Source organism: Dromiciops gliroides, chromosome 1, assembly GCF_019393635.1.
Source record: "Dromiciops gliroides isolate mDroGli1 chromosome 1, mDroGli1.pri, whole genome shotgun sequence".
In the NCBI taxonomy this organism is placed as follows: Eukaryota; Metazoa; Chordata; class Mammalia; order Microbiotheria; family Microbiotheriidae; genus Dromiciops; species Dromiciops gliroides.
Genome location: NC_057861.1, coordinates 671,086,214 through 671,112,940, shown reverse-complemented (window position 1 = coordinate 671,112,940; position 26,727 = coordinate 671,086,214). Strand labels below are relative to the sequence as shown.

The window sequence follows — 26,727 nt, the reverse complement described above, 5'->3', positions numbered from 1 at the left end:
GTAGGCCAAGGAGCAATCTTGGCCATAGAACCTCATTAGAAAAACAACTTGGAAAAAAATCCTGGGGTGCTTCAAGTCACAATAACTTGTTTCATGCTGTGATGGGTAAAAGGGGTCCCCTGGTAATAATATTCTCACAATGCAAGGACTCAGCACCCCATGGAGGAAGTAGACAGAGGGTCGCACTGAACTTAAGGCAATGAGCAGCCATGAGCCTGGACAAATGACTTTAGCCGATGCTGGCAAATGCTTATTCAGATGCTGGTGGGACTCTAGCAGCCTGGTCTATGATCAGAGGTGTGCCCAAAAGGCTGCTGCATCCCCTATACAGACACTGTGCAGTTAAGCAAGGACATCAGCACAGATTAAATAGATGGTTGCCCTTCTGATTTCAGGATGACAGATGAGGGAAATGGTCAAGGTGATTCGATTTCTCTGCCAAACTCCCAAGGTAGAGTAGGGCATGTGGTCAATGGAGAGTGCTTTGCCCTCCCCCTGTGCCCCTGCCCCCACCAGGTACCACACCTTCCACGGTGACTGTGGCGCTGCTCTCAGTGTTGCCAGCCTGGCACCGGTAAATGCCAGCATCACTCGGTGTGAGCTTCAGGATCCGCAGCTCTGCCATGTGGTTCTCCAGCTTCATCTTGTATTTTTCAGAGGGCTCGAGACGGGTTTCACCCTTATACCACTGTACTCCTTTAGGAGGTGGCTTGAAATCACAAGAGAGGACCACAGATTGCTTCTCCCGGCCAGTCTTGTCCTCCATCTTCCGGATCAGCACCACGGGGATATCTGAAAGACAGATCAGCACAGAAATGAAGACAGCTCAGTGACCAATAGGCCAGACCCTAGCTCCCACCTCCCTTTCTGGTACGGGGGAGAGAATCCACCTGGACAACGGTGACAAACCATTGAACTATTTGGAATTTCCATTTCTCCATCTGTAATGTGATGTACTATCCTTTCTTTTCTTTTTTCTTTCTTTTTTTGGTGAGGCAATGAGGGTTAAGTGACTTGCTCAGGGTCACACAGCTAGTAAGTATCAAGTTTCTGAGGCTGGATTTGAACTCAGGTCCTCTTGAATACAAGGCCAGTGCTTTATCCACTGTGCCACCTAGCTGCCCCTGTCCTATCCTTTCTATGCCTCTACTAATGTCCTCCCCAACTCTCCTTGGGGCCTGGAAGTGACCCTGTATTCAAGAAGTCACCTCTCTAAAAATTCTTGAACAGAGTGATAGCAAAGACAGATACTGCAGCATTATCTTCAAACACGGACATGGGAAGAGGTAAAGGAGTTACCTGAGACAATGAGCCGAGCTGTGGACTTGGATTTGCCAATGGTGAAGTGCACAGGGCCCGTCATGGTGGAACAGGTGCGGTGGAGGGTCAGCCGGTGGACCGTGTCCATTTGTTCAATGCTCACATCTCGCCCGGCCTGTAGCACCGTCTTGCCCAGCAGCCACTTGGGGGGCCGGACAGATGGGATGGAGGTCTCACACTCAAACCAGGCTGGAGCTGGTTCCATCACCTCCATGTCTTTCAGGTTCCGTACAATGTTAATAGATTGTTCTTCAGGGAAAGGGGAAGGAAGGAGAAGGGAGAAGAGTCAAACTTTACTTTCTCTGGTCAAGTGAGTTTTCCATCTTCCCATAAGCCAACATGAAGAAATAAGGTTGGCTTTGCCTATAAATGAGGTAGATGGTCACCCACATAGGCATTCCCCTTTTCCAGACACAAAAACTCCTTCCCAAACGACCACAGTGCCTGAAATTCCACCTTAAAGATTGATTCCTTTAGGTTTGCTGCCTATAGACATCTTCTTTGAGGGCATAAATATTAAACTATTAGCAGCCATGAACACTTCAGTGTAAATAATTCTATCAGGTTACTGTGAACTAAGTGAGATCACTGTGCTAAGGAAATGGTAGCTTTGGTGGAGGGGATGGGGAGGGGAGGAAGGAGGCAAAATTGTGGACATGAGGTATTGACAGTGAGGCCTGGGTGATGGGAGGTGGTTGGCAGAGGTACCAGAGAAGGAGAAACAGAGAGGAAAGGGAGACCAGCCTTCCATGGAGTTCTGCCCTCTTTATTATCCAAAGACACAAAGTCCAAGGGCTAGCTCACCCCAGCCCACCACACCCCTGCCACCTGAGCCCAGTCCTTCCCCTTAGTACCTTCCACGAAGAAATGAGCACTGGTCTTAGCATCGCCAGCGTCACAGGTGTACGTATCCTCATCCTCTGGTTGGGCATCGTTGATGACAAGCTTACGATAAATGCCATCGCTGACCATCTCGTACTTGGGCCCGGCATGGAGCTCTACGTCCTTCTTGAACCATCGCACCTGGGCACTTGCCCTGGACACCTGGCATTCTAACACTCCCCGGTGTTTCTCCATGGCAATTTTGTCCCTCAGTGGTCGCACAATCACCGCCGGCAGCTCTAAGAAAGGGGAAGGGCCCTCAAAAGTTCAATAATGTCCTCATTTCTCCGATGAATGCCTACCATTCCCCTTCCTAATTTCTCCAATAGACACAGACCCCCCCCCCCATTCCCTTTCCTTACTCCTCCAATGGCCACAGAACATCACATTCCTTTATTTTTCTCTCTTCAAGCCCTGCTACTGTGGCAAAAACCCTTCTCTCTCTACCTTCTTTTCTATCAATCCTCCTTTTTCCTTCTCCACAGTCCTCCCCCAGCCTCCTTGTGGCTGACAATTAGCTTGGGAGGTATATTTGTCCATACATCAAGAACCTGTGATTTTATGTGTGAAAACTCCCACCGCTGGCACAGATTGTGACCCATCGATAACTTTTAGTCATTGTAAAGCCTGAGTGTTCATATTTATTATTATTATTTTGTCTTCTTTTGTCCAGGAAGTAGGAGGCAGAGAAAGTAGATTTTTGTTCACTGAAAAAAATTAATTTAGTTTTAAAAATGTGTAGTCTTTTAAAAAAATGTGTAGTCTTAGAGTTGTCCAATGCTTGGGGGTATTAAGTGACTTTCTACAGAAACACCTCGTGTCAGAGGTAGGATTTGAACCTGGATTTTCTTCAGTCCAATACCATTGAGTATCAATCCATTGTATCATGTTGCTTTGCCAACACATAGGCACTACTTTAAGATAGTGATGGGTTTCTTTCACTTCTCCATATGTAGAATCTCATAGGTTTTAGTTTGGACATGTGCTCATTGTGGAGAGGCATACCCTCCCCTTGTATCCTGCAACACCGCTGACCCCTCTTCCTTCATTCCTCTCTTTACCTTTCACTCTGAGCTGGGCTCGAGATTCTGCATTTTCTGCCACAAATTTGATCTCTGCTGCATCTTCTACCATGACTTTCCAGTAGAGCAAAGAATACGTCTTTCCTGGAAAGGAAGACTAGGTTAGAGCCCGGGCTAGCCCCTAGTAATCACCTGTTCCCTCGGCTTATAGATGAGATACCCCAGGATAATACGTTCTGAACAAAAGACTCTGTGTGAGTGTTAACCTGCTTGTTTCACCTAGCAAATGCTTTAGGACCGGGGCATTAATCCAGAAGAGTTTAGAATTAAGTAGGGAATTCAGTTCATAAGCATATTTAGCAGTACCTTTATTCTTTGTTTTGCCAAGACATCCCTTATGAGATAATAGCCAGATTTACAGAGTAGTGAGCCCCTGGGCTGTAGGAAATTTATAGGCTAATGTTTTATAAAGTCCAGCCACAGTCACAGGAGTAGATCGCTCTCTCTATGAGGAAGGGGCTCAATCACTTTGTTTAGTCAGCCATGGGGTGAATCAGACTCTATCTCATCATCCCTTTCTCTCTCCTTCACTTTGACAACCAATTATAATATTCAAAGTTCCCCAAGAGTAGATCTGGAGTGGCAGTAATAGATAGCCCCTTTGCTTCTCCTTCCCCACCCCCACCCTCAATCACTGGTCTAAAACCCCTGGGAAACAGAAAATTGACAAAACTTCACTGACACAAGTCAGAAATGGGATCTTTCTAGTACAAAAAGGTAAAGATGGGAAGGCCTTTTTTTTTTCATTTCCTTTTACTCAAAAACCATCAGTGGCTCCTCAGGACCTCTGAATAAAGACCAAATGCTACAACCTGGTCTTCCAGGTCCTCTATAACCTGCCAACTGTCTCCCTCAAAGTTTTGAGTCTTGTCTCCCACTGTTCACTCCCAACTATTCCACCGTCCAGCTAAACCAGACCATTAGCCACCCCAAAATATCCCACTTCATTTCACCTATGCACCTTTGTTCATGGTATTTCCCATGTCTCAAACGCCCACCCCTTCCTCCACTTGCATCTCCTCCTGTTGAAGACCTATAAGAACCACCTCAGGTACCACCTCCTCCAGGAAGCTGTCATTGCATCGCCAGCTGATACCCACACCACTATCCCCACCCCACCAGACACAATCTGCCTTGCTAGAAGAGCTGACAGCACACTACCATGTTCTACTTTTGATTATGGTGGTGGTGGTGGTGGGGTGTGTGTGTGTGTGTGTTTGTGTGTGTGTGATATCTCCCCTATTAGAATGTGAGCCCTTGGGGCAGCTAGGTGGCACAGTGGATAGAGCACCAGCCTTGGAGTCAGGAGGACCTGAGTTCAAATCCGGCCTCAGACACTTGACACTTACTAGCTGTGTGACCCTGGGCAAGTCACTTAACCCCAATTGCCTCACTAAGGAACAAAACAAAACAAAACAAAAGAATGTAAGCCCTCTGAGGGCAGGGTTTTTTTTGTTGTTGTTGTTTCTCCCTCCATACCCAGCACACAGGTTCGCACATGGTAAGCTCTTCATCAGTGTTAGTGCTTCATTCCCCTCCTGCCTAGTGTTCTACAGATTTCTCACTCGGAAACATCCTTCCTCAATGGCCTCCTTCTCCCATTGGTGAGTGTGGGGAAATACTACAGGATGGGGTGATCTCAAATTCTTCAAAAAAAATAGAGGATTCCTCTTCCTTGGTGCTGCCCCCTGAATCAGTCCCTCATCCTTCCCCAATCTGCCCATTAGCCCGGGGTAGTGGGAATTGTGTGGGGTTCTGAGCTGCTAATATTCCTCCTCTGGTTCTAGGAACCCTTGTGCAGAAGAGGATGGGTAGGGAGCTGGATGTGATGAGAAATCCACCCTCTTCTCCCCAGGTGCAAGCTGAAGAATGCTAAGGCCAGGTAGCCATTGGCCCCTTTTAGCTTCTTCTAGCCACCCACCCCTTCTTCTCCACACCTGCCCATCTACTCCACACCCCAACTCTTCCCAACCTTCCTGGCGCATCTTGATGTTGTCTCCAGGCCGGATCTTGCCGTCGTTCTTGTACCATTGGGTCTGCACCTCATCGTGGGAGATCTCACAGGTGAAGGTTGCACTCTCCTTCTCCATCACCTCCACATCCTCCAGGGGCTTCACGATCTGTATGTTCCTGCCTAGAATAAGAGGAGGAGATGCACGGATGCTGAAGTTCAGAGAGGAAAAGGACCTTAGAACCAAGAATGTCAGAAATTGCAAGGGACCTTAGAACACAGGATGTCAGAAATGGTAGGAGGACCTTGGAATACAGTATCAGAAATAGCAGGTACTTTGGAGCCCAGAATATCAGAGCTGAAAAGGGTCTTGTAACATAGCATGTCAGAGGCAGAAGGAACCTTAGAACACAGAATGTCATGGCCAGAAGGAACCTTAGAACACAGAATATCAGAGCTGGAAGGAACCTTAGAACACAGAATATCAGTGCTGGGAGGGACTTTAGAACACAGAATATCAGAGCTGGAAAGGATCTTGTAACATAGAATGTCAGAGGCAGAAGGAACCTTAGAACACAGAATGTCATGGCCAGAAAGAACCTTAGAACACAGAAATGTCATGGCCAGAAGGAACCTTAGAACACAGAATATCATGGCCAGAAGGAACCTTAGAACATAGAATATCAGCACTGGGAGGGACTTTAGAACACAGAATATCAGAGCTGGAAAGGACCTTGGGATGTCATAGCTAGAAGGGACCTTGGAACATAGAATACTGGAGCTGGAAGGGGCATTAGAACACAGAATGGCATAGCTGGAAGGGACCATAGAAGTCATCTAGTCTGTTTAGAGGAGGAACCAAAAACCAACTCTTCTCTCTCCCTCCCTGGACCCAGACTCCCGATGCTCTTCCTTGACCACATGAGCCCTCTGGTCTTCCTTTCCCTTCCTCTCCCTTCCTAACTCCTTTAAGGAGCTTACATTTGACTGAAGAAACTTACATTCTAACTAGCTGCTACCCATTTCTCATAGTCCTGCCCTTCCTTTCCTTCCTTCCTCCTTCACAGACAGTGTTAGTCTGGAAAGCCAGAAAGGGCTGCAGCCGATGCTAGAGCCAGAAATGGAGGGAAGCATCTTGCGCAGACCTGCAGAACACAGACACACCTGGAACTAGACTATGTCTTAGATGTGATTTGCTTCTCCATGACTGCACACCCTTCTGCTCTACCCCCTGGAAGACAAAGCTCTTTCTCAATCCCCAGGGCATTGGCTGTTTTGACTCACGTCTACACATGCATGAACAACCCTTTTTCCTTTGCTGTTCTTTTACTGTTGAAGGGGCCCTTCCCTCCCCCTCACACACTAAAACTGTCCCCTTGGAGAGCAGAGGAATTAATTCTTCACCCCAGATAGTTGTCCTCAATTCTCCCTCCTCTACCTGCCCTCCCTTCAACCAACCTTCCTTCTCTTTTCTCCTCCCTCCCTTTTCTATTCAACACCCGTTTTTCCTCTTTAATTATTTTTGCAATGATGCTCTAGTTCCAGCAAAGTTTATTTGTTGAATTCTCATGGTCTATATTTGTAGTATGAGGATTCCTTGTCTGTTAGTTTATAAAAGATAGCAAGCTTCTGATGTAATATAATATAATATGATATAATAAATAAATATAATGAATATATACTAATATATGGCAAATAATAACTAAATAACGATATTATGCTAGCCACCTAGTTATAACTTTTTAGGTATTCAGTAAATGCTAAATTTTTTGTGATGTGCAGTGATCTGTTCCCACAGTTCACTTCTACCATTTCCTTGCATACTCTGCATCAATCAACAAGTCTGGGCTCCTTAAAGATATCCTTTGTTTAATTTCCAGTGCCAATGATCTGATTGTGAATGGCTATCATAAATTGGCTCTGTTTCTATAAGCAAATCTGTATGACTCAACAATTTGTTATTATTGCTATAATAATTATTATTGTTAATAAGAAAATAGCTTATATTTCCATAGCACCTTCCTCACATCAACCCTAGGAGGATGGTTGGGTGAGTTTTGCTAGCTATATTTTACAGATGAAGAAACTGATGTTCAGAGAAAGGTGAAGTTTGCTCACAGCCACACGTCTCAAGCCTTACCTTGCACCCGCAGTGTGGCTGAAGTCTTGGCATCACCAGCATCACATACATAGGTGCCTTGGTCTCCAGACTCACACTTGTGGATTACAAGGCTCCTCTTGGTCCCCTGGGAAACAATTGCCAGTGTTTTCCCCGCCCGAAGCACAACTCCATCCTGCAGGAAAGATGTATCAAAATTAGACTAAGGAGGCATGGGATACTAACCTGCCACAACTGTGGGATTCCCCACTCCAACCCTGCCACTGACCCTTCCTCCTTTGGGCTGCTCCCCACATTCCTGATGCTAAGCCTTCTTCCCTGATAGGGCTTTCCCCACCCCCCACCCCCCATTATCTTCAGTATTACTCCTTCCCCTGGTGCTTAGGCCTGGCCCCCATCCCCATAACAGGCTTGTTCTATGGACTCACACAATCCCAGAATTAGAAGAGAACTCAGGGCCCAAAAGACCAACCCATACATAATAAAGACTCCTCTGTGATAAATCCTCTTGTGTTAAAGACCTCCAGTGAGAGGGAACCTACTACCTCCAGGGTCTGCCCATTCTGGTAGAAAATAAACTCCTTGAGGGCAGGCTCTGTTTCAAAAGGCTTATCTTTGTATGCCCAGAGCATTAGATAATGTGAGCATTTAATAAATGTTTACTGAATTCAATCAAATATTGGCTTAGCTCTTAACTATCAGAAATGTTATCCTTACACAGAATTGCTTCTTTGCGATGCCAGTGTCCATTCATAAACATTTATTAAGTGACGACTATGTGCCAGGCACTGGGCTAGGCACTAGGAATACAAAAACAAAACTGAAATGGGCCCTACCCTCAAGGAGCTTACATTTGACTGAAGAAACTTACATCCTAACTAGCTGCTACTCATTTCTCATAGTCCTGCCCTCCAGCACAAAGCAAAGCAGGGTCATCCCAAGCCCAGCCTCTGCCTACCACCCCATATTTCCTCCCCATCTAACAGGTGGTATAATAAACCAACAGCAACAATAAGAGAAGTAGCTGATGTGGTGAAAAGAGCCCCAGGCTTGGAGTCAGGAAGACCTGAGTTCAAATCCAGTCTCAGACACTTACTAGTTGTGCGACCCTAGGCAAGTCACCTCACCTCTGTTTGCCTCAGTTTACTCCACTGTAAAATGGATATCACAATAGCACCTACCTCTTGGGATTACTGTGAGAATTAAATAAGATGGCATAGATATGGTACAAAAACTAAGTGAGGTGCCCTGGGGATCAGTGACAGGGAGAGGAGGAAAGGGGGGGCGGCAAAAGAAGCCCTGAGCTGGGAAGGCGGCCTAGGCCGCTTGGGGAGATGTGGTGGTCAATTAATGCTAGAGATTTAGGGGGAGAGGTGGAAGAAACAGGCCCCGGGATGGCAGGGTACCTTCAACCACTTGACATCATGGTTGGCCCGGGATAATTCACACTCCAAAGTGACCTTTTCCTTCTCCGTAGCCACAATGTCCTGCAAGGGGTGGCTGAACTTCACAGGAAGCTCTGAGAGAGAGGCAGGGAAGGAGATGGTGGTTAGGTAGATACTTTCCTCCTACCGCACCCCCCAAAAGGGTGGGAAAGTAAAGGGGTCAGTAGTATTTGTCTCTGTCCCTACATAATTGAGACCTGCTTCTCCCAACTCAGCCCAACTTATTTCATGACTTGAGTAAAGTCCCATAACCCATATTTGTCTCAGTTTTAATCCCCCAAATGGGGGAAATCACCTACAATTTCCTCTTGACCACCAGAGAAATAAATATGGGGACACCTTTCCTCAGGCTATGGAAATGTGACTGTGGGCCGCTCAGATGTGTAGACACATATTATAGGCCTACCAATACCCGTAAGGCCTGGTTGGGTGGATCACTCCCCTTCACCACCATCCCTCCTCTGAGACAAAGATCGATGATGGTCATACCAGTGACAGTGAGTTTTGCAGATGTGTGGACACCCTCTGCCTTGAAGGCCATGAGCCCAGCATCCTCCAGGCTCACGGAGGACAGGGTCAGTTTGTGAATCACACCCTGGACCGTGATGCAGCAGTTATTCTGAGACTTGAGCTTCAGGCCATCTCGGGTCCAGTAGCCTTCCACATCACCGTGTGAGAGCTCTACCTCAAAAGATACCGTTCCCTGTTCCCGCACCTTCATGGCCTGCAAGCCCCGTACCAGCCGGATCTGACGCACTACACGGGAAACGGGGAGAGAGGAAGAACAAAGATAGACCGAGCATCACTAGGAGAGTTCCCTGAGAAAGGAAATAGTTCTTGCGATTTTTCAAATGAGCCGGGTATGACTTGTCTGTCCTTGGAAGCCAATGAGAACTGACCATCCAGATGCACATTGCAAAAACCTGAATGGAAGAAATTGTAACCAGTTTTGGGGGGGAGAGCCAGGCAAAGCAGTAGAATTGGGAAATAATGGGGGGATACAAGGGATCCCCCCAAAAGAGCCTAGGGTATGAGAGAGAGCTCTCATCAAAAGCAACTGAGAAGGCTCTAAGAGTAATAGGGAGCAGTTACAAGAAGCTTATTATAATTTATAATTAATAATGTTTATTATAATAACAAACTTATAATTGTAACATAATATATAATTTCAGTTTGTTAAGGAAAGATTTCCTAACAATTAAAGCTGTGTAAAAGTGGAATGAATGGGGGCAGCTAGGTGACGCAGTAGATAGAGCATCAGCCCTGGATTCAGGAAGACCTGAGTTCAAATCCAGCCTCAGACACTTAACACTTACTAGCTGTGTGACCCTAGGCAAGTCACTTAACCCCAATTGCCCCGCCCAAAAAAAAAAAGTGGAATGAATGGCCTAGGGAGATAATAGATTCTTCCTCGTTGGAGGTCTTTGGGCAAAGGTAGGATGGCCACTTGTTGGGAGGTTCTTTTCCCATGTGGCTTTGGCTAGATGGATGCTAAGGTCCCTTGCAGCTCTGGGATTCTGTAATTTGGGTAACACCCAGTATTTTTATGGGAAGGATGAGGTCTACAATAGAGGCCAGAGACCTAAAGAGCAGTACCTAAAAGGGACTCTTGGGTGCAGCAGCCACAAGATTAATGTTTTAAATCAGAGGTAAGCCTCCATGGAGGCAGCATGACATGATGGATAAAGTGTCAGGAAATCCTGGGTTTGAGTCCTACCGCTGACTCACACTAGCTGTTGTCTGACTACAGATGAGTCACTTCACCTCAAGATCCCGGGCTACTCTCCAAGACTTTAAGGGGCTAAAATACTAGCTAGTCTGTCTAAAATATCTAATGAGTGGTCACCAATCAATTAGAAGCTTTAGCAAGAGTTTAGACTTTTAAGCATTTATTAAGGAGAATAAGATTAGAGTTCTTCTTTAGCCATTTCAATTGCCCACAAGCAACAAGGATTTTGCTTATAGACCATTTGGGACTATGGTGTGTCTCAGTATAACATACGAGTTTATCACCCTAAGATTCTTTTAGAGTTGCTGGTCTTCATTTGGGGGGGTGTGGAATTTCCACACAGAGTCCCTCATGCCAATGAAATTATGGGTCCTGACCAAGACAATGCCAACTGAACAACAAGAACCCATACACCTACAGCCTCCTGTCATGAAGTGTTGGGATTTACCACAAAAGAATTGACTACACATATTTGGGCTCTGGAATTCTTCCACTCTGAGAAATCTTTCTACATCCCCTGAGCTTGTAGACCCATGTGTGCTGGGTTACAGGGAACAAAGTCAGAGAAATTGGGTGCTTCCAGAATGGAAGCAGTTGGGAGGCCTGGCTTTTTATGGGAGAAAGTCTATTCTTTCTTTTTCCTTGAGTGGGGGAAGTGAAGAGGGTCCCTGGACACAGTACAACTGAATTGCTCACAGACATCTTATAAGCCACCTCATCCTGCCAGTGCTTTCAAGGTGTGCTCTTCTTGACTGCACCAATGTCTCTGGCTCTGGACACTACTAGGGATTTCTTCCTTGTCTTCCTTGGTTACGGAGCCAGGCTGAAGTCTGACTTGACCTGGTCTCCACCCTCTTGGGTGGACCCTTTTTCCCCAGGATGCTCCATTTCTTTGGGAACATGACAATTGCCTCATCACCCTGAGAAATGAGCACCATTGCCCCAAATGGTAGGAATGAGACACTGTCACCCCACCAAGGCCTCATTAGAGCTATCGTAGCCCCTGCTCCACACACAGATCTTTGGAGCTTTCCTCCCCCAAACTGGTCCCACTTACTCTCCACATTGAGCTTAGCCTGGGTCTTGTCATCGGGCGTCTCACAGCCAAAGAAGCCCCTGTCAGAGAAGCTCACGTTCTTAAGGAGCAGGCTGTGACGTGTGCCTTCGGCCCGGATCTCCACGTTCTCACTGGGCACCAAGGCTGCGCTGTTCCGAGTCCACCTCACAGAAGAACAAGGCTTGGTCAGCTCCACTTCTAACGTCACAGAGCCCTTCTCTTCCACTGTCGTTGGCTCCAGCTTCCTCTTGAACAGTACTGGGGCCTCTGCGGGGTGAGGAAAGCCAAAAGCGTCAAGTGAGCCATGCCCAAGGGGGCATCCCAAGCATCCAAGGACTCATAGGAGGAGGAATGATTTAGAGATGGGCATAACTTTGGGGATCATTTAGTCCAACCATCTCAGTTTAACAGATAAGGAAACGGGGCAGCTAGATGACGCAGTAGATAGAGCACTGCCCCTGGATTCAGGAGGACCTGAATTCAAATCTGGCCTCCTACACTTGACACTAACTAGCTGTGTGACCCTGGACACGGGATGCTTCAGGCTCTCACCCCATTACAGCCATCATACTGCACTGGTGCTCTCAACTGGTCTCTCTGCCTCTAGGCTCCTATCCTCCAATCCATCTTACAAATGAGATGATACTTGTAGTTGCTTTGCACAGTGTGTGATACACAGTAGTGCTTAATAAATGTGTGTTCCTTCCTTCCCTCCTTCCCTGCAAATGTTGCCAAGTTAATTTATCTACCATGCAGTTCTGATCACGTCACCCCCATGCTCAACATACTTGGCTCCCCACTGACCACAAGATACTGTCCAAGCTCCTTAGGCCTATGTTTAAGGAAGGCTCTCTATACCTGGGTCCAATCGAAATGGACAAGCTGCTTTTATTCTCCTACGTTAAATGCTCTAACCTTCAAATGGGTTCTACTCTGGCAAACTTCTGATTGACATATGCACATGGACCTGGGGGTTTTGTCCCTCATATTGGTGCATTTGTAAAAACAAACCTGGGGCAGCTAGGTGGTGCAGTGGATAGAGCACCGGCCCTAGATTCAGGAGGACCTGAGTTCAAATCCGGCCTCAGACACTTGACACTTACTAGCTGTGTGACCCTGGGCAAGTCACTTAACCCTCATTGCCCTACTTAAACACACACACACACACACACACACACACACACGAATCACACAACTTTAATAAATGTTCATTAAAAAAAAAACCTGATTAGCTAACTTAATCTGGAGTAAAGATAACTTGGCCACCTTCCCTGCCCCACTCCCCAGGCCAAGGTCAGGCCACAGCCCACCCTAGCCATCTCCCGGTTGGATGAGTACCCCAGGAAGAGGACAAGCTGGAACCCCTGAGATGGCACATGTCCCCACATATCTCTGTTTGGGTAACTTAAGTCATAGATCAGTAGGTTCCCTGCAATATCTAGCTGGCCCCCACTCTGCTTCTGCTCCCAGACAGCCACCCACCCAGGTCATCTTCTGCACTTCCACCCCATCTGTGCCTCCACGGGCCCTGCCCTGGAGGACTTCACTGCAGTTTTGGAATTCTCATCTCTGAGCCAAGCTGTTCTCATCGGCTAATGAGCTGGTACACATCCTCAGGGCCCACAAAACCTAGAGAGCCCCAGCCGTGAGCCTTCCCACCCCAGTCAGCTTCCAGCCTCCCCGCCCTGCTTTCTACCTCTTGCTCTGAGAATCAAGGAAGTGAATATTGCCATTGCTCATGGAAAGAGTGGGTCAATCAACTCCCCTAAGGCTCCACTCACCATCCCAGGGACTTCCCCAAGCAAAAAACCCTTCCCTGTCCATCACTGCCTGATAGGTGCTGTCTCTCCTGTTAGAATAGAAGCTCTCTGAGAACAGGGACTATGTCTCTTTTTATATTTGCATCCTCCATGCAAAGCAATGTGTTAGTCCCTAGTGAATGCTTCATAAAAGCTTTTCTGGTTTTTGTTTGTTTGTTTTTTGGGGTTTGTTTGTTTTTCAGGGTTAATGAGGGTTAAGTGACTTGCCCAGGGTCATACAGCTAGTGAGTGTCAAGTGTCTGAGGCTGGATTTGAACTCAGGTCCTCCTGGATCCAAGGTGGGTGCTTTATCCTCTGTGCCACCTAGCTGCCCCCCCATAAAAGCCTTTCTTTCATCCTTTTTCTACCTTGAATCCAGAAGCAAACTATTATTCTACCGTGCCACATTTCCAGCCTATTAGAAAACCTTGTTTGGACTTGCTGGAGTTTGCACTCCATTTGACAAAGTCTTCAAGGGTTTAGGGCGTCCTCCATGCCATGAGGGAATGCCAATGGGGGACTGAGCTCGGCTCAAGAACCACCTCCTCCATGAGGCCCTCCTGAATTACCCCACCTACTAGGGCCCTCTCCATCCTTCAAAATTGACCTTATATTTACTGTGTAGGCAGTTTTGTACATACTTACCCGTGTCGCCCCCCAATGATATGTAAGCTCCCTGAGGGCAGGACTAGGTCACTTTTTGTGTTTGTATCCTCAGCACTAAGCACAAAGCCTGGCACATGGTAGGCGCTTAATAAATATTTACTTAATTTAATTTGGTGGATTAAATACATAAAAGTCTGTCTAAAATCTATCTCTTCCTATGCCCTGACCAGGTCACTATGCCCAACCTTAGCCTGGTTTGACTAGCTCAGCTTGCCAAGCCAGGAATAAAGAGAGTAACAGCAGCTCGCAGCATCGGCTTTGCATTCATCGATAAGAGCAGCAGCCACCCCTGGAAAGAATCAGCGGCATCCAGACCAAGCCACCCACAGCGCCTCTCACCTCGGACTTTGAGGCTGGCCGTCGTGGTGGCCCCTTCGGCTTCGGCCATGATCTGGCCGGCATCCTCAAGGGTTAGGGCAGTAATGACGAGGCTGTGGCTGGCGTCGCTCTGAGAGATGACGTACTTAGCGCCAGGCTCTAGCTTCACACCATTCCGACTCCAGACCACCACAGCGTCACTGGGGGCAACCACGCACTGGAACGTGGCCTCACAGCCCTCTTCTGAGACTGCACTGCTCAGGCCTGAGGTGAACTTGACCATTCGGGGAACTGAGGAAATAGAAAACCTTTTGTGAGGGAATTGTGAGCCAAGGGGTAAAGGCAGTGGGAATGAGTAGGGCAGAGAACAGGGAGAGAACGGGGACCAGCACCTAGAACACCCTCTCCCTTTCTGGACACCAAGACGTCCCTCTCCCACCATTTAGTCAAATTTCAACATGCTTCTTCCCTGAGGTCTTCCCAGTCTAATCAGATGAGCACTAGTGACTTCCCCCTGCATATGGAAATCTAATTGCTCTTCCTCTTAGTCTTAGTATGGAAAAAGGATTGGATTTAGAATCAGAGAATCTGACTCCCCTATTTCCTAGCTAAATGACCATGGGCAAATCCATTAACCAATCCAGTTCTTTTCTTTCTCATGTGTAAAATGAAAGGGTCGAAGAGATGATGTCTATGTGCCCCACACCCCACCCCAATGACTGTACCCCACTTCTGTCTACTTCTTTGCACGGCACAGGGGAGGCACACAAAGAGGAAAGGCAGTGTGGCCCAGTGGTTAGATTCTTGGCAGCAAAAAGGATTGGAATTAGGAACAATCACTGTAACTTTCGGAACCTGTTTCCTCGTCTATAAACTGAGGACAAATACCCTTGTACCACTAAATTTCTCACAAGACTATTGTGAGATGAGGGCATTGTAAACCTTTAAGCAATGTACAAATGGGAGTGCATGCAAATCCGTGTATCCTTGAGTGTCTGCATCCTTCGGTGATCATAACCCTGGCCAGCTGCCGTATGATGTGCCTAATCTAAAACCCAGCCGTGGTGGGCATTGCTGCCATGGCCTCCTCCTTTTTTCCCCAAAGTTATACACTTATAATAACACACAAGCGGGCATACACACGCAGAGTCATACACATTTAAGCACATACACATATCCATGTATACGCAGTCACATTTAATATTCTTATTGGACTGACAGAGGAGGAAATTGAGGCCTGGCAAATGGGAATAACTTTCCCAAAGGCATAAGAGCCAAGACTGAACGCAGGCATCCTAGATCCAAATCTGGGGCTTCTTTCCTTCCACACCATCTTATTGTTTCATTGTGATATAGGCGGAGAGAGTGACCTAGTTGTAGCTACTCCACCTAGTAGTAGTGGGTGAAGGCAGCCTGCTCCAATGTCTCAGGAGCCTTCTTGAAGAATGTTGAAACACCAGGGTAGTCTGCATGGCCCTAGCACTAGCTGCCAAGGATGTAATGGGAGTCAAAAAGACTTGAGTTACCTCAATCCAACCTAGGCCTGTGTGTGTGGTACTTGGGCTGTGGTGAGTCAGTTCCTTCCGGTTCTCATCACTGCCCTGACAGCTGGAGTCAGAAGCATGAGAACTCTCCATGTTTCAGCATACCTCAAGCTTCAAGACACCCCCAGAGGGGGTGACCTTTGCCCTCCATTTCTGTACCATCATCCAACAATTATTTATTAAGTGCCTATTGCCTATTGATTATTGCCACACATCACACACAGAGCCACGGGTCTCTGGTAGTCTTATGGATGCACACTCATTCGTGAAAATAGACACACACACACACACAGAGGCACAATCAGCCCCCCATACCGATGGCTGTGAGCTGAGTGGTAGTCTTGTCGTTGCGACTCTCACAGCAGTACTCGCCCTCATCCTCAGCCCTCAGGCCCACAATGGTGAGGGTGCGCCGGGGCCCATCTGCCCCGATCTGGAATCGCTTGCCAGAACGGATCTCCATCCCACCGCAGTACCATACTACATCCCCCTGTGCCTCGCTCAGCTCACAGGACAGCACCACCGTCTGTCCAACCTCTCCCCTCACCGGCTCCAGGGGTCGGGCAAACTTCACAGGGACCTCTGTGGACAATTGAGAGAGAGGGCACGATGTGGCAATGGGTCTGTGTCAGACCAATTTCCTCTAAAGATCCCCTTCAGGTGACCCCTCATTTCCCACCCACCCCATGCCAGGGAAGGCCCCCCCTTCTCTGGCTCCTCCACCTCACCTTCTACCTGGACGGGAAAGTCTTGCTTTTCTTTGTTAGCCCTGCAGGTGTAGATGGCACTGTCTTGGGTCTGGGCATCATGCACAGTGAGGGTGTGGGTGGTTCCTTCACTGGACAACTCATAGCGCTTACTGCGCCTGATTTCTACCCCATCCTTAAGCCATGTGATGGTGGCCATGGTTGACGTGAGCGTGGCTGACAGAATGATGTCCTCATGTTCCCGCACCACCAGTGGTTCCCTCTTGGCAGGTTTCTCAGGGGCTTTTGTTTCTGGTTCTAGGAGGGGGACACGGTACCCAAGGCTAGATGAGCAACCACACCCATCCCACCTCCAGGTCAAGTTGACCATGTCTGACTCCTCTTCCTCTGACCCCAGGGTTCATAGCCAGAAGGCACTTTAACGATCATCTAGTCCAACCTCCACATTTTAAAGATGAGGAAATTGAAGCCCAGGGAGGTTAAGTGATTTGCCCAAAGTCATACAGGTAATAAATGTCAGAGACAGAATTTGAACCCAGGTCTCTGACTCCAAAGCCCCCACTCCTGTTGCTGGAACACACCAACAGCTTCTGCCCTGCCCCTCTGTCCCCCAAGTTCTTCAATCCCAGCCTCCCACATAAGAAACTCTGGAATTCACCTTGGATATCCAGACGGAAGGTGACCTTCTGTCCCCCAGCCTCACAGGTGTACTCCCCAGCATCTGCCTTCCCCACCTCCTGCACCACCAGCTGCCGACTCAGCCCTTTGGCCTCCACATACACCTTCTGGCTGGGGCTCAGCTTCTTCCCATCCTTGTACCAGGCCACCTCTGTCTGGGCCTCGGCCACCTCGCAGCTCAGGGTGGCGCTGCTACCAGCCATGGCCTCCACCTTGTTCTGAGTCTTCTGTTCCTTGGCAAACACAGCCACAGATTCTGAAAGAATGTGAAGGAAAAGGATGATGGGGCAAGAAGGGAAGAAATTCCTTAAGAAAGTCTCCCTTCTCTAAATCCTTACCCTCCACAACCTTTCCACACCTCCTCTGAAGGCCTACAGCCCAGTTCTTACGGTCATAGGGTGACTGGATCAGGAATCCAAATGCCTGTCCAAAAGCCCTCAATAGTCTAGTCCCAACTTGGCCACCCATCCTCTTTAACATGCCCTGTCCCAGGGCAGGACCTAGAGCACTGGATATGGGGCCGCTGGTTTGCCGTCTACTCACTAGCTAGGTTTGGGATTTCACTGATATAGCAACACACAGATGAGGAAAATCCCTTTACCAAGGCAGGTTGGCAACTCATTGAGCTGTCTAGGGCACTGAGAAGTGACATGCCTTTCCTGGGGTTATAAAGCACATTCCGTATGTTTATGCAAGGTAGGACCTGAGCCCGGGTCTTTCTAACTTTGAAGCTGCCTCACCATACATTATGCCACCCTGCCTCCAGAGATTATAATGATATTATAAGGGATTATAATTATCACTATCATCAGATACATGTGATACATTCAAAATCCAAATTGGACTTTAATCTGCTGATTTCAGTTATCTGTGGTACATCTCCCCTCTGATTTGTTGTTCAGCCATTTTTCAGTCATGTCTGACTCTTTGTGACCCCATTTGGGGTTTTCTTGGCAGAGATACTGGAGTAGTTTTCCATGTCCTTCTCCAGCTCATTTGACAGATGAGGAAACTGAGGCAAACAGGGTGAAGTGACTTGCCCAGGGTCATGCAGCTAGGAAATGTCTGAGGCCAGATTTGAACTCAGGAAGATGAGTCTTCCTGACTCCAGACCCAGCACTCTTCCCACTGTGCCATCTAACTCCCCTCATATAGCAAGGATAATTGAAGGTAAACTCTATCACTGTCTAATTTATCTCAGTCATGTAAAATGAATGGTCATGGATCCCAGCTGTTAGTCCTTACAGCACCAAGCTTAAGCCAGAGGACCCCCCACCCCCACAGTCCCTGAAGGCCAGGGACACTCTCCTAAGTGCCCTGGGGCCCACTGTCCTGGTCCAGGATCTAATTATGAAACTAAAAGCCAGCCACTGAACTCCCTCCCCAAATTTCATCCCAGTAAATGAGGTTTCAGATACAAAAACTTTATGCAAAGATAGTCCTTCATCTTCCTTGTGTGGTCATTGACTTAACACTACATCACCCACTTAGAGAGCAATTGTTGCTAGATGGTGGGGTCAACAGACAAGAGAATTTGTCTCTTTTGTCCTGAGTAAGTGCCCCAATTACCCCATTGACACTGACAGAATGGCTAGTAAGGAAGCCTACTGAGTTGAGAATTCACACAGACACACAGATCCCTTTTTATCATGTTAGTCACAAGCCTGTGCTATTCTTTCCCTAAAAATTATTTCTGCAGTCTGTTTCTTTCTCATCTCTGCCCATTAACCCAGGGTACACACGTGTGATATACCAGAAGTCACAAAGAGAAGCTCAGAGGTGCATCAAGATTCCTCTCCAGCCAGAGCTAAACTACCAAGAAGTGACCCTGCAGTGACTGACCTTTGACATCCAGGCGGAAGGTGACCTTCTGGCCCCCAGCCTCACAGGTGTACTCTCCAGCATCTGCCTTCCCTGCCTGCTGCACCACCAGCTGCCGACTCAGCCCTTTGGCCTCCACATGCACCTTCTGGCTGGAGCTCAGCTTCTTCCCATCCTTGTACCAGGTCACCTCTGTCTGGGCCTCAGTCACCTCACAGCTCAGGGTGGCACTGCTACCAGCCACGGCCTCCACCTTGTTCTGAGTCTTCTGTTCCTTGGCAAACACCGCCACAGATTCTGAAAGAATGTGAAGGGAAAGGATGATGGGGCAAGAAGGGAAGAAATTCCTTAAGAAAGTCTCCCTTCAGGACAGCTAGGTGGCACAGTGGATAAGGCACAGGCTCTGGATTCAGGAGGACCTGAGTTCAAATCCGGCCTCAGACATTTGACACTTACTAGCTGTTTGACCCTGGGTAAGTCACTTAACCCTCATTGCCCCGCAAAAAAACACAAAAAAACCAGTCTCCCTTCTCCAAATCTTTACCATCCATAACCTTTCTGCACCTCCCCTGAAAGCCTACAGCCTAGTTCATCTGACCATAGGGTGACTGGATCAGGAATCCAAATGCCTTGTCCAAAGCCCCTCGATAGTCTAGTCCCAACTTGACCACCCATCCTCTTTAATGTGCACCCTCCCAGTGCAGGACATAGAGCACAGGATATGGGGCCATCTACTCGCTAGTTGACCTTGAGCAAGTCCCTCTTCTCTAGATTTCAGTGTCTTGATGTGTAAAATCTAGAGGTCATAGTTTTAGGCCTGGAAGGAACTTCAGTGGTCAGCTCACCCAACTCCTCCACTTCACAGATGAGAAACCTGAAGTTCAGGAAGGTCAGGGGACTTGCCCAAGGTCACACAGATAGAAAGATCTCCTTCCACTGTAGCACATTAGGCTTCATAGGGCACCTTTTCAATGATAATACTACCTGACACACCTACAGCACCTCAAAGTTTACAAAGTACTTTAGACACATGAACCCCTTTGAGCCTCACAATAACTGCATGGGGAGGACACCAGAGGTATCTTCCCATCACAGGAGGGCTGGACTAGGTGAACTCTCAGCTCCCTTCTTGCTTTTCTATGAGCTACCTCCTTCATGGAACCCTTCCTGTGCACCCCAGTCTACACTGATGTCTCCAACCTCTAGGCTCCCTGACCATCTGTATCACTCCCTTGGCAAGGAAGGCAATATGGCACAGTGGAAAGTGTTAGACTTGGGAGCACATCCTGCCTCCAAAACTTACAAGCTGTGTGACCCTGGGTGAGTCACCCAACCTGTCTAGGCCTCACATTCCTCATCTTTTGAATGGCTATCATAAACCCTGCCGTGCACATCTCACAGGACTGTTGGCAGGATTGAATGAAACCGTACCTATGAAAATGCTCTGATTGTTAAGTCTTATGGAGATGTAGGGATAGGGACTGGGTTTGGGATTTCACTGATATAGCAACACACAGATGAGGAAAATCCCTTTACCAAGGCAGGTTGGCACCTCCTCTGCAACTCACTGGGCTGTCTAGGGCACTGAGGAGTGACATGCCTTTCCTGGGGTCATAAAGCACATTCCGTATGTTTATGCAAGGTAGGACCTGAGCCCGGGTCTTTCTAACTTTGAAGCTGCCTCACCATACATTATGCCACCCTGCCTCCAGAGATTATAATGATATTATAAGGGATTATAATTATCATTGTCATCAGATACATGTGATATATTCAAAATCCAAATTAGATTTTTATCTGCTGATTTCAGTTATCTGTGGTACATCTCCCTTCTGATTTGTTGTTCAGCCATTTTTCAGTCATGTCTGACTCTTTGTGACCCCATTTGGGGTTTTCTTGGCAGAGATACTGGAGTAGTTTTCCATGTCCTTCTCCAGCTCATTTGACAGATGAGGAAACTGAGGCAAACAGGGTGAAGTGACTTGCCCAGGGTCATGCAGCTAGGAAATGTCTGAGGCCAGATTTGAACTCAGGAAGATGAGTCTTCCTGACTCCAGACCCAGCACTCTTCCCACTGTGCCATCTAACTCCCCTCATATAGCAAGGATAATTGAAGGTAAACTCTATCACTGTCTAATTTATCTCAGTCATGTAAAATGAATGGTCGTGGATCCCAGCTGTTAGTCCTTACAGCACCAAGCTTAAGCCAGAGGACCCCCCACCCCCACAGTCCCTGAAGGCCAGAGACACTCTCCTAAGTGCCCTGGGGCCCACTGTCCTGGTCCAGGATCTAATTATGAAACTAAAAGCCAGCCACTGAACTCCCTCCCCAAATTTCATCCCAGTAAATGAGGTTTCAGATACAAAAACTTTATGCAAAGATAGTCCTTCATCTTCCTTGTGTGGTCATTGACTTAACACTACATCACCCACTTAGAGAGCAATTGTTGCTAGATGATGGGGTCAACAGACAAGAGAATTTGTCTCTTTTGTCCTAAGTGCCCCAATTACCCCATTGACACTGACAGAATAGCTAGTAAGGAAGCCTACTGAGTTGAGAATTCACACAGACACACAGATCCTTTTTTATCATGTTAGTCACAAGCCTGTGCTATTCTTTCCCTGAAAATTATTTCTGAAGTCTGTGTCTTTCTCATCTCTGCCCATTAACCCAGGTATACACATGTGATATACCAGAAGTCACAAAGAGAAGCTCAGATGTGCATCAAGATTCCTCTCCAGCCAGAGCTAAACTACCAAGAAGTGACCCTGCAGTGACTGACCTTTGACATCCAGGTGGAAGGTGACCTTCTGGCCCCCAGCCTCACAGGTGTACTCCCCAGCATCTGCCTTCCCTGCCTGCTGCACCACCAGCTGCCGACTCAGCCCTTTGGCCTCCACATGCACCTTCTGGCTGGAGCTCAGCTTCTTCCCATCCTTGTACCAGGTCACCTCTGTCTGGGCTTCAGTCACCTCACAACTCAGGTTAGTGCTGGCTCCAGATATTACCTGTACTTCATTTTGCATGTTTTGTTCCTTGGCAAATACCACTACAGACTCTGAGGAGGAGAAAAAAGGACTTGAGACACAAAGTGATTTCTCTGGCATTTGTCACCAGGAAGAAGCAGTTCAGAAAGTGACAAAATCTCAGATTTGGAAGGAACCTTAGGTTGTCTAGTCCCCTCCTTGAATAGGAATCCCCTCTAAAGATAATCCACAAAATATTAAAGGAACAAAGCAGATAATCCATTTAAGGAGAGCCAAGAGGTGAATTGAATTATAAGAAGCATAATATAGTTGAAAGAGCCTGCAATTGGAATACCTTGGTTCAAGTTCCAGCCCTGACATTAAAAGTGGGATCTTTTGGGGCAGCTAGGTGGCTCAGTGGATAAAGCACCAGCCCTGGATTCAGGAGGACCTGAGTTCAAATCCGGCCTCAGACACTTGACACTTATTAGCTGTGTAACCCTGGGCAAGTCACTTAACCCTCATTGCCCAGCCACCACCCCCCAAAAGAGAAAAAAATAAAGACAAGACTAGACCATATGGATTGAAATGCCTCTAAGGAATGTCAGAATTGCCTGGCCACTGACCTTTGACATCCAGATGGAAGGTGACCTTCTGGCCCCCAGCCTCACAGGTGTACTCCCCAGCATCTGCCTTCCCTGCCTGCTGCACCACCAGCTGCCGACTCAGCCCTTTGGCCTCCACATGCACCTTCTGGCTGGGGCTCAGCTTCTTCCCATCCTTGTACCAGGTCACTTCTGTCTGGGCCTGGGCCAGCTCACAGCTCAGGGTGGCGCTGCTACCAGCCACAGCCTCCACCTTGTTCTGAGTCTGCTGCTCCTTGGCAAATACCACTGGGGGCTCTGGGAAGAGAAGACATGAAACAACAGAGATAAAAGCTAAGAAAAGGTAAGGCTTCCCTCTGGTCCTCTAGGCCTGAGCAGAATAAAGGTGACACTAGGTTCTCTAAACATCTCTCATCCTCAGTATTCTCAGCATACAGACTAAATATGGTAAACTATCCACTGTTTTTATAGAAATGGAAACCTTAAAGCTAAGGAATTTTCCAGATATAGTAAATAATAATTTTTTTTCTCCATCCAAATGATCTCATGCCTCACTGTGCTATGGAGGGGACCCTGGGTTCTCAAAGGCTTTGCCAATGGGGCACTAACCCTGGGATGTCTCATCAAGTCAGAAAGTAAGGATTCTAGTATGGGTTTATGACAGAGTGTCTGTAATTCAACAACTAATCCAATTTAAATGAGGAGAAACTCATCAGCAAAGGATCATATGGGATTTATACCCAGAGAAGATGTATGAATGATAATGAGTAATCATAATAATTTATTAAGAAAGCACTCCACTTAACAACATTTTCATGTCTATTGTCTCATTTAAGCCTCTCATTGGACCTATGAGATGGATACTATTACTCTGCTCATTTTAGAGATGGGGAAACAGAGTCTGAGAGAGGTTTAGTTGCTTGTCCAGGATCACATAGCTGGTGTTTGTCTGAAAATGTGAACCCAGGTCTATGAACAGGAAAGAAGTTGAACTGATTGTGTCGGGAGAATGCTAGGCAACAGATGGGCAGAGCTGTGTTGGCACAGGTGCACTGGAATTTTCATTGTAAGCATTGAAATCTTAGAAATGGTCAGAAGTTACAAATCAGAAAGTGTTAATAATAAAAATTAAACTTTAAAGTGTAAGTGAACACATTCCATACACCCCTGTACACTGGTACCTTTAAGGTACTGAAATAACAGGGGAAGGACTTCAGTGCACTGAGTGGGCCCTCCACTGATGAATATGCATAAGAACAGGGACAAGCACTGTACTAAACAAGAAAATGTGAGAACTTGGAGCCTTCAGTGGAAGGTCTTAAAAGGCATCAAACAGCGACGCCTACTGGTGAGGTGTGAGCAGACAGAAACTTGCTAAGGTTGCTAAGGTTATCTGGGAATGACCTGCCCCAAGTAAAATGCTGCCCAGTTTTGTTTGAGATAGTGAGGTTAAGTGCCTTGCTTCTGGCAAAACAAAGATCACACTTATCATTTTGGGTTTTTTTTTGGTGAGGCAATTGGGGTTAAGTGACTTGCCCAGGGTCACACAGCTAATAAGTGTTAAGTGTCTGAGGTCGGATTTGAACCCAGGTCCTCCTGACTCCAGGGCTGGTGCTCTATCCACTGTGCCACCTAGCTGCCCCCACACTTATCATTTTTACAATGCCATTATTGCTTTACAAAGTGCTTTTCTGACGTAAGTATACTGTTTTTAGACCCATTTTACAAATGAGAAAACCAAGGCTTACAGACATAGATTGACTCACCCAGGGTCACAGGACCCACCTGGAGATTAATCTAGACTGATTGAATCAAGTGAGAGTGATTAACTGCTGATTAGCCTACTTCAAGTTAACTGATTGTAATCACACCTTGAGAACACCTTCAGAACCAATGGATTTGGATGATGCCAACCAATCAGCTTGAAGCAGTGTGTAAGGACTGCCTCTGTTCCAGACCTATAAAAAGCTTCCACAATGAGCTTGCTGGAGAGAGTTCGTGATTGAAGCAGGTTTGTGGCAGAGGACTTGAGGAAGAACCAGACTAGGCTGGAACTCTAGGCTAAATAGCCTTTTTTCTTAACTTTCTGAACTCCATGTGAATATCTGTATGCTTTAATAAATGTTTAATGCCCAAGGACTGGTGCTAAAGCTTCTAATTTAAGGCGACCACAATTAAGATTTTAAACATCACAGTGCCATACTGTCTCTTAATGTTTTCTCCATGATGTGTGATGGCAAAGATTAGGGAAGTCTTGGAGATATAGGTGTTTGACTAGTCTTGGGGAACAACCCAGGACAATATATATAATCCTTCCCTGCACAGTCAAAGTTATAAAGACCTCAAGCAGCAAGATAGGGAAAAGATACATATGATTTTTAAAGACAAACACCTTTTGAGAGATATCAGCCCTCAGAGTAACATATGGATGAACCACATGATTCCAGAGACTGGAGGATGAAGCATGTTACCTAGCTTCTGACAGAAAGGGGACGTACTCACAGGGCAGAATGAGACTTTTTGGACATGGCCAATGCAAAAGTTTGTTTTACTTGAGTATACATATTTGTTACAAATATTTTGTTATTCTTTTTTTTCCTTCAGTATGGGCCAGGATGCAGTGGAAAGGGGAAGGAGAAAAAATAGGTTTTTGTTGATTAAAAAAATTAGTTAAAAAATCAAATCAAATAGCAAAACCTTAAAAATTAAAGAATATACACTTCACGGGGAGAGAGAGAGATTCTAAGGGCCAGTTAGGACTTGAGAAAAAGGTTTATGAAAAGAAATCCAAATAATATGAAGAACCCAAAGGGTATCTAGACTATATGTAACTCTCCCAGTGGAATTAAAATGCTTCATGAACCCTGGAAAAGCTGACCTTTGACATCCAGACGGAAGGTGACCTTCTGGCCTCCTGCCTCACAGGTGTACTCCCCAGCATCTGCCTTCCCTGCCTGCTGCACCACCAGCTGCCGGCCCCGGCCCTTGGCCTCCACATGCACCTTCTGGCTGGAGCTCAGCTTCTTCCCATCCTTGTACCAGGTCACTTCTGTCTGGGCCTGGGCCTGGGCCAGCTCACAGCTCAGGGTGGCGCTGCTACCAGCCACAGCCTCCACCTTGTTCTGAGTCTGCTGCTCCTTGGCAAACACCACTGGGGGCTCTGGGAGGAGGAATGAAAACATAGAGAGGTGAACAGAGGATCCAAGAACTAATTCCTTTTCTAGAAATTGAAGGATTGGGTGAGAGTAGTTTTCAAGATGGCTATATATATATATACAAATACACAAATATACATGCATATAAACACATACATCTCACATGTTAGATGACACTACCATGAAGTGTGAAACTATATTCAAGTCTGAAGAGCTGTTGGCAACAAGTGGACAAAAGGTGAGAGGAATTCTGGGGGATTCAGGAGTCTCCAAGTATTAGAAGAGCTATGATGTGGAAGAGCCCACTCTACAGGTAGGTTTGGGATTTGGGGGGATGATTTAGATTTGATATGGGGAAAAAATCCCAATCAGAACTATCCACAGGTGAAATGGATTGATTTGGAGGGGCAATGGGTTCATCCTCATTGGAAATCTTAAAGAAAAGTCTGGATTTTCAGTGGATACATTGACAATGGGATTCATTTTTTTAGCTGACTGCTGAGGTCCCTTAGGATTCTGCAGTACTGTAACCCTGCCATTCTCCTCTTCTTAATTGAATAGACTTCCCAAAGTAATTATTGAAGCTTCAAAACTGCACTAAGGGGGCAGCTAGGTGGCGCAGTGGATGGAGCACCGGCCCTGGAGTCAGGAGTACCTGAGTTCAAATCCAGCCTCAGACACTTGACACTTACTAGCTGTATGACCCTGGGCAAGTCACTTAACCCCAATTGCCTCACCAAAAAAAAAAAAAAACTGCACTAAGAGTTCTGGGACACTCTGTATATGGGGAACCCATTATCCATACTAACTGAGACTAGCGATGTCATTATGATTTCCAAAGCTCACTTGAATTCAGCTTTGGAATGTGAGCTGTGAATTAAT

At 46.9% G+C, this 26,727-nt stretch overlaps 1 protein-coding gene across 19 annotated transcripts in view; it reads right to left on the bottom strand.

The window, feature by feature from the left end:
• Nucleotides 1–26,727, bottom strand: part of OBSCN (obscurin, cytoskeletal calmodulin and titin-interacting RhoGEF) — a 325,223-nt gene that overhangs the window by 224,346 nt on the left and 74,150 nt on the right. For 18 of the 19 annotated variants that reach the window (XM_043975986.1, XM_043975988.1, XM_043975987.1 and 15 more), the window contains 17 exons: nt 25,569–25,850; nt 22,712–22,987; nt 21,902–22,177; nt 19,140–19,415; nt 17,278–17,553; nt 16,641–16,916; nt 16,228–16,494; nt 14,390–14,659; nt 11,586–11,852; nt 9,289–9,555; nt 8,761–8,873; nt 7,376–7,529; nt 5,257–5,418; nt 3,264–3,368; nt 2,175–2,441; nt 1,300–1,569; nt 526–792 (listed from right to left, as the gene is read on the bottom strand). In XM_043975986.1, the coding sequence (XP_043831921.1) occupies nt 526–792; nt 1,300–1,569; nt 2,175–2,441; nt 3,264–3,368; nt 5,257–5,418; nt 7,376–7,529; nt 8,761–8,873; nt 9,289–9,555; nt 11,586–11,852; nt 14,390–14,659; nt 16,228–16,494; nt 16,641–16,916; nt 17,278–17,553; nt 19,140–19,415; nt 21,902–22,177; nt 22,712–22,987; nt 25,569–25,850 (4,071 nt within the window). The remainder of the gene's footprint in view (nt 1–525; nt 793–1,299; nt 1,570–2,174; nt 2,442–3,263; nt 3,369–5,256; nt 5,419–7,375; nt 7,530–8,760; nt 8,874–9,288; nt 9,556–11,585; nt 11,853–14,389; nt 14,660–16,227; nt 16,495–16,640; nt 16,917–17,277; nt 17,554–19,139; nt 19,416–21,901; nt 22,178–22,711; nt 22,988–25,568; nt 25,851–26,727) is intronic. The other variant, XM_043975997.1, reaches the window with a different exon arrangement.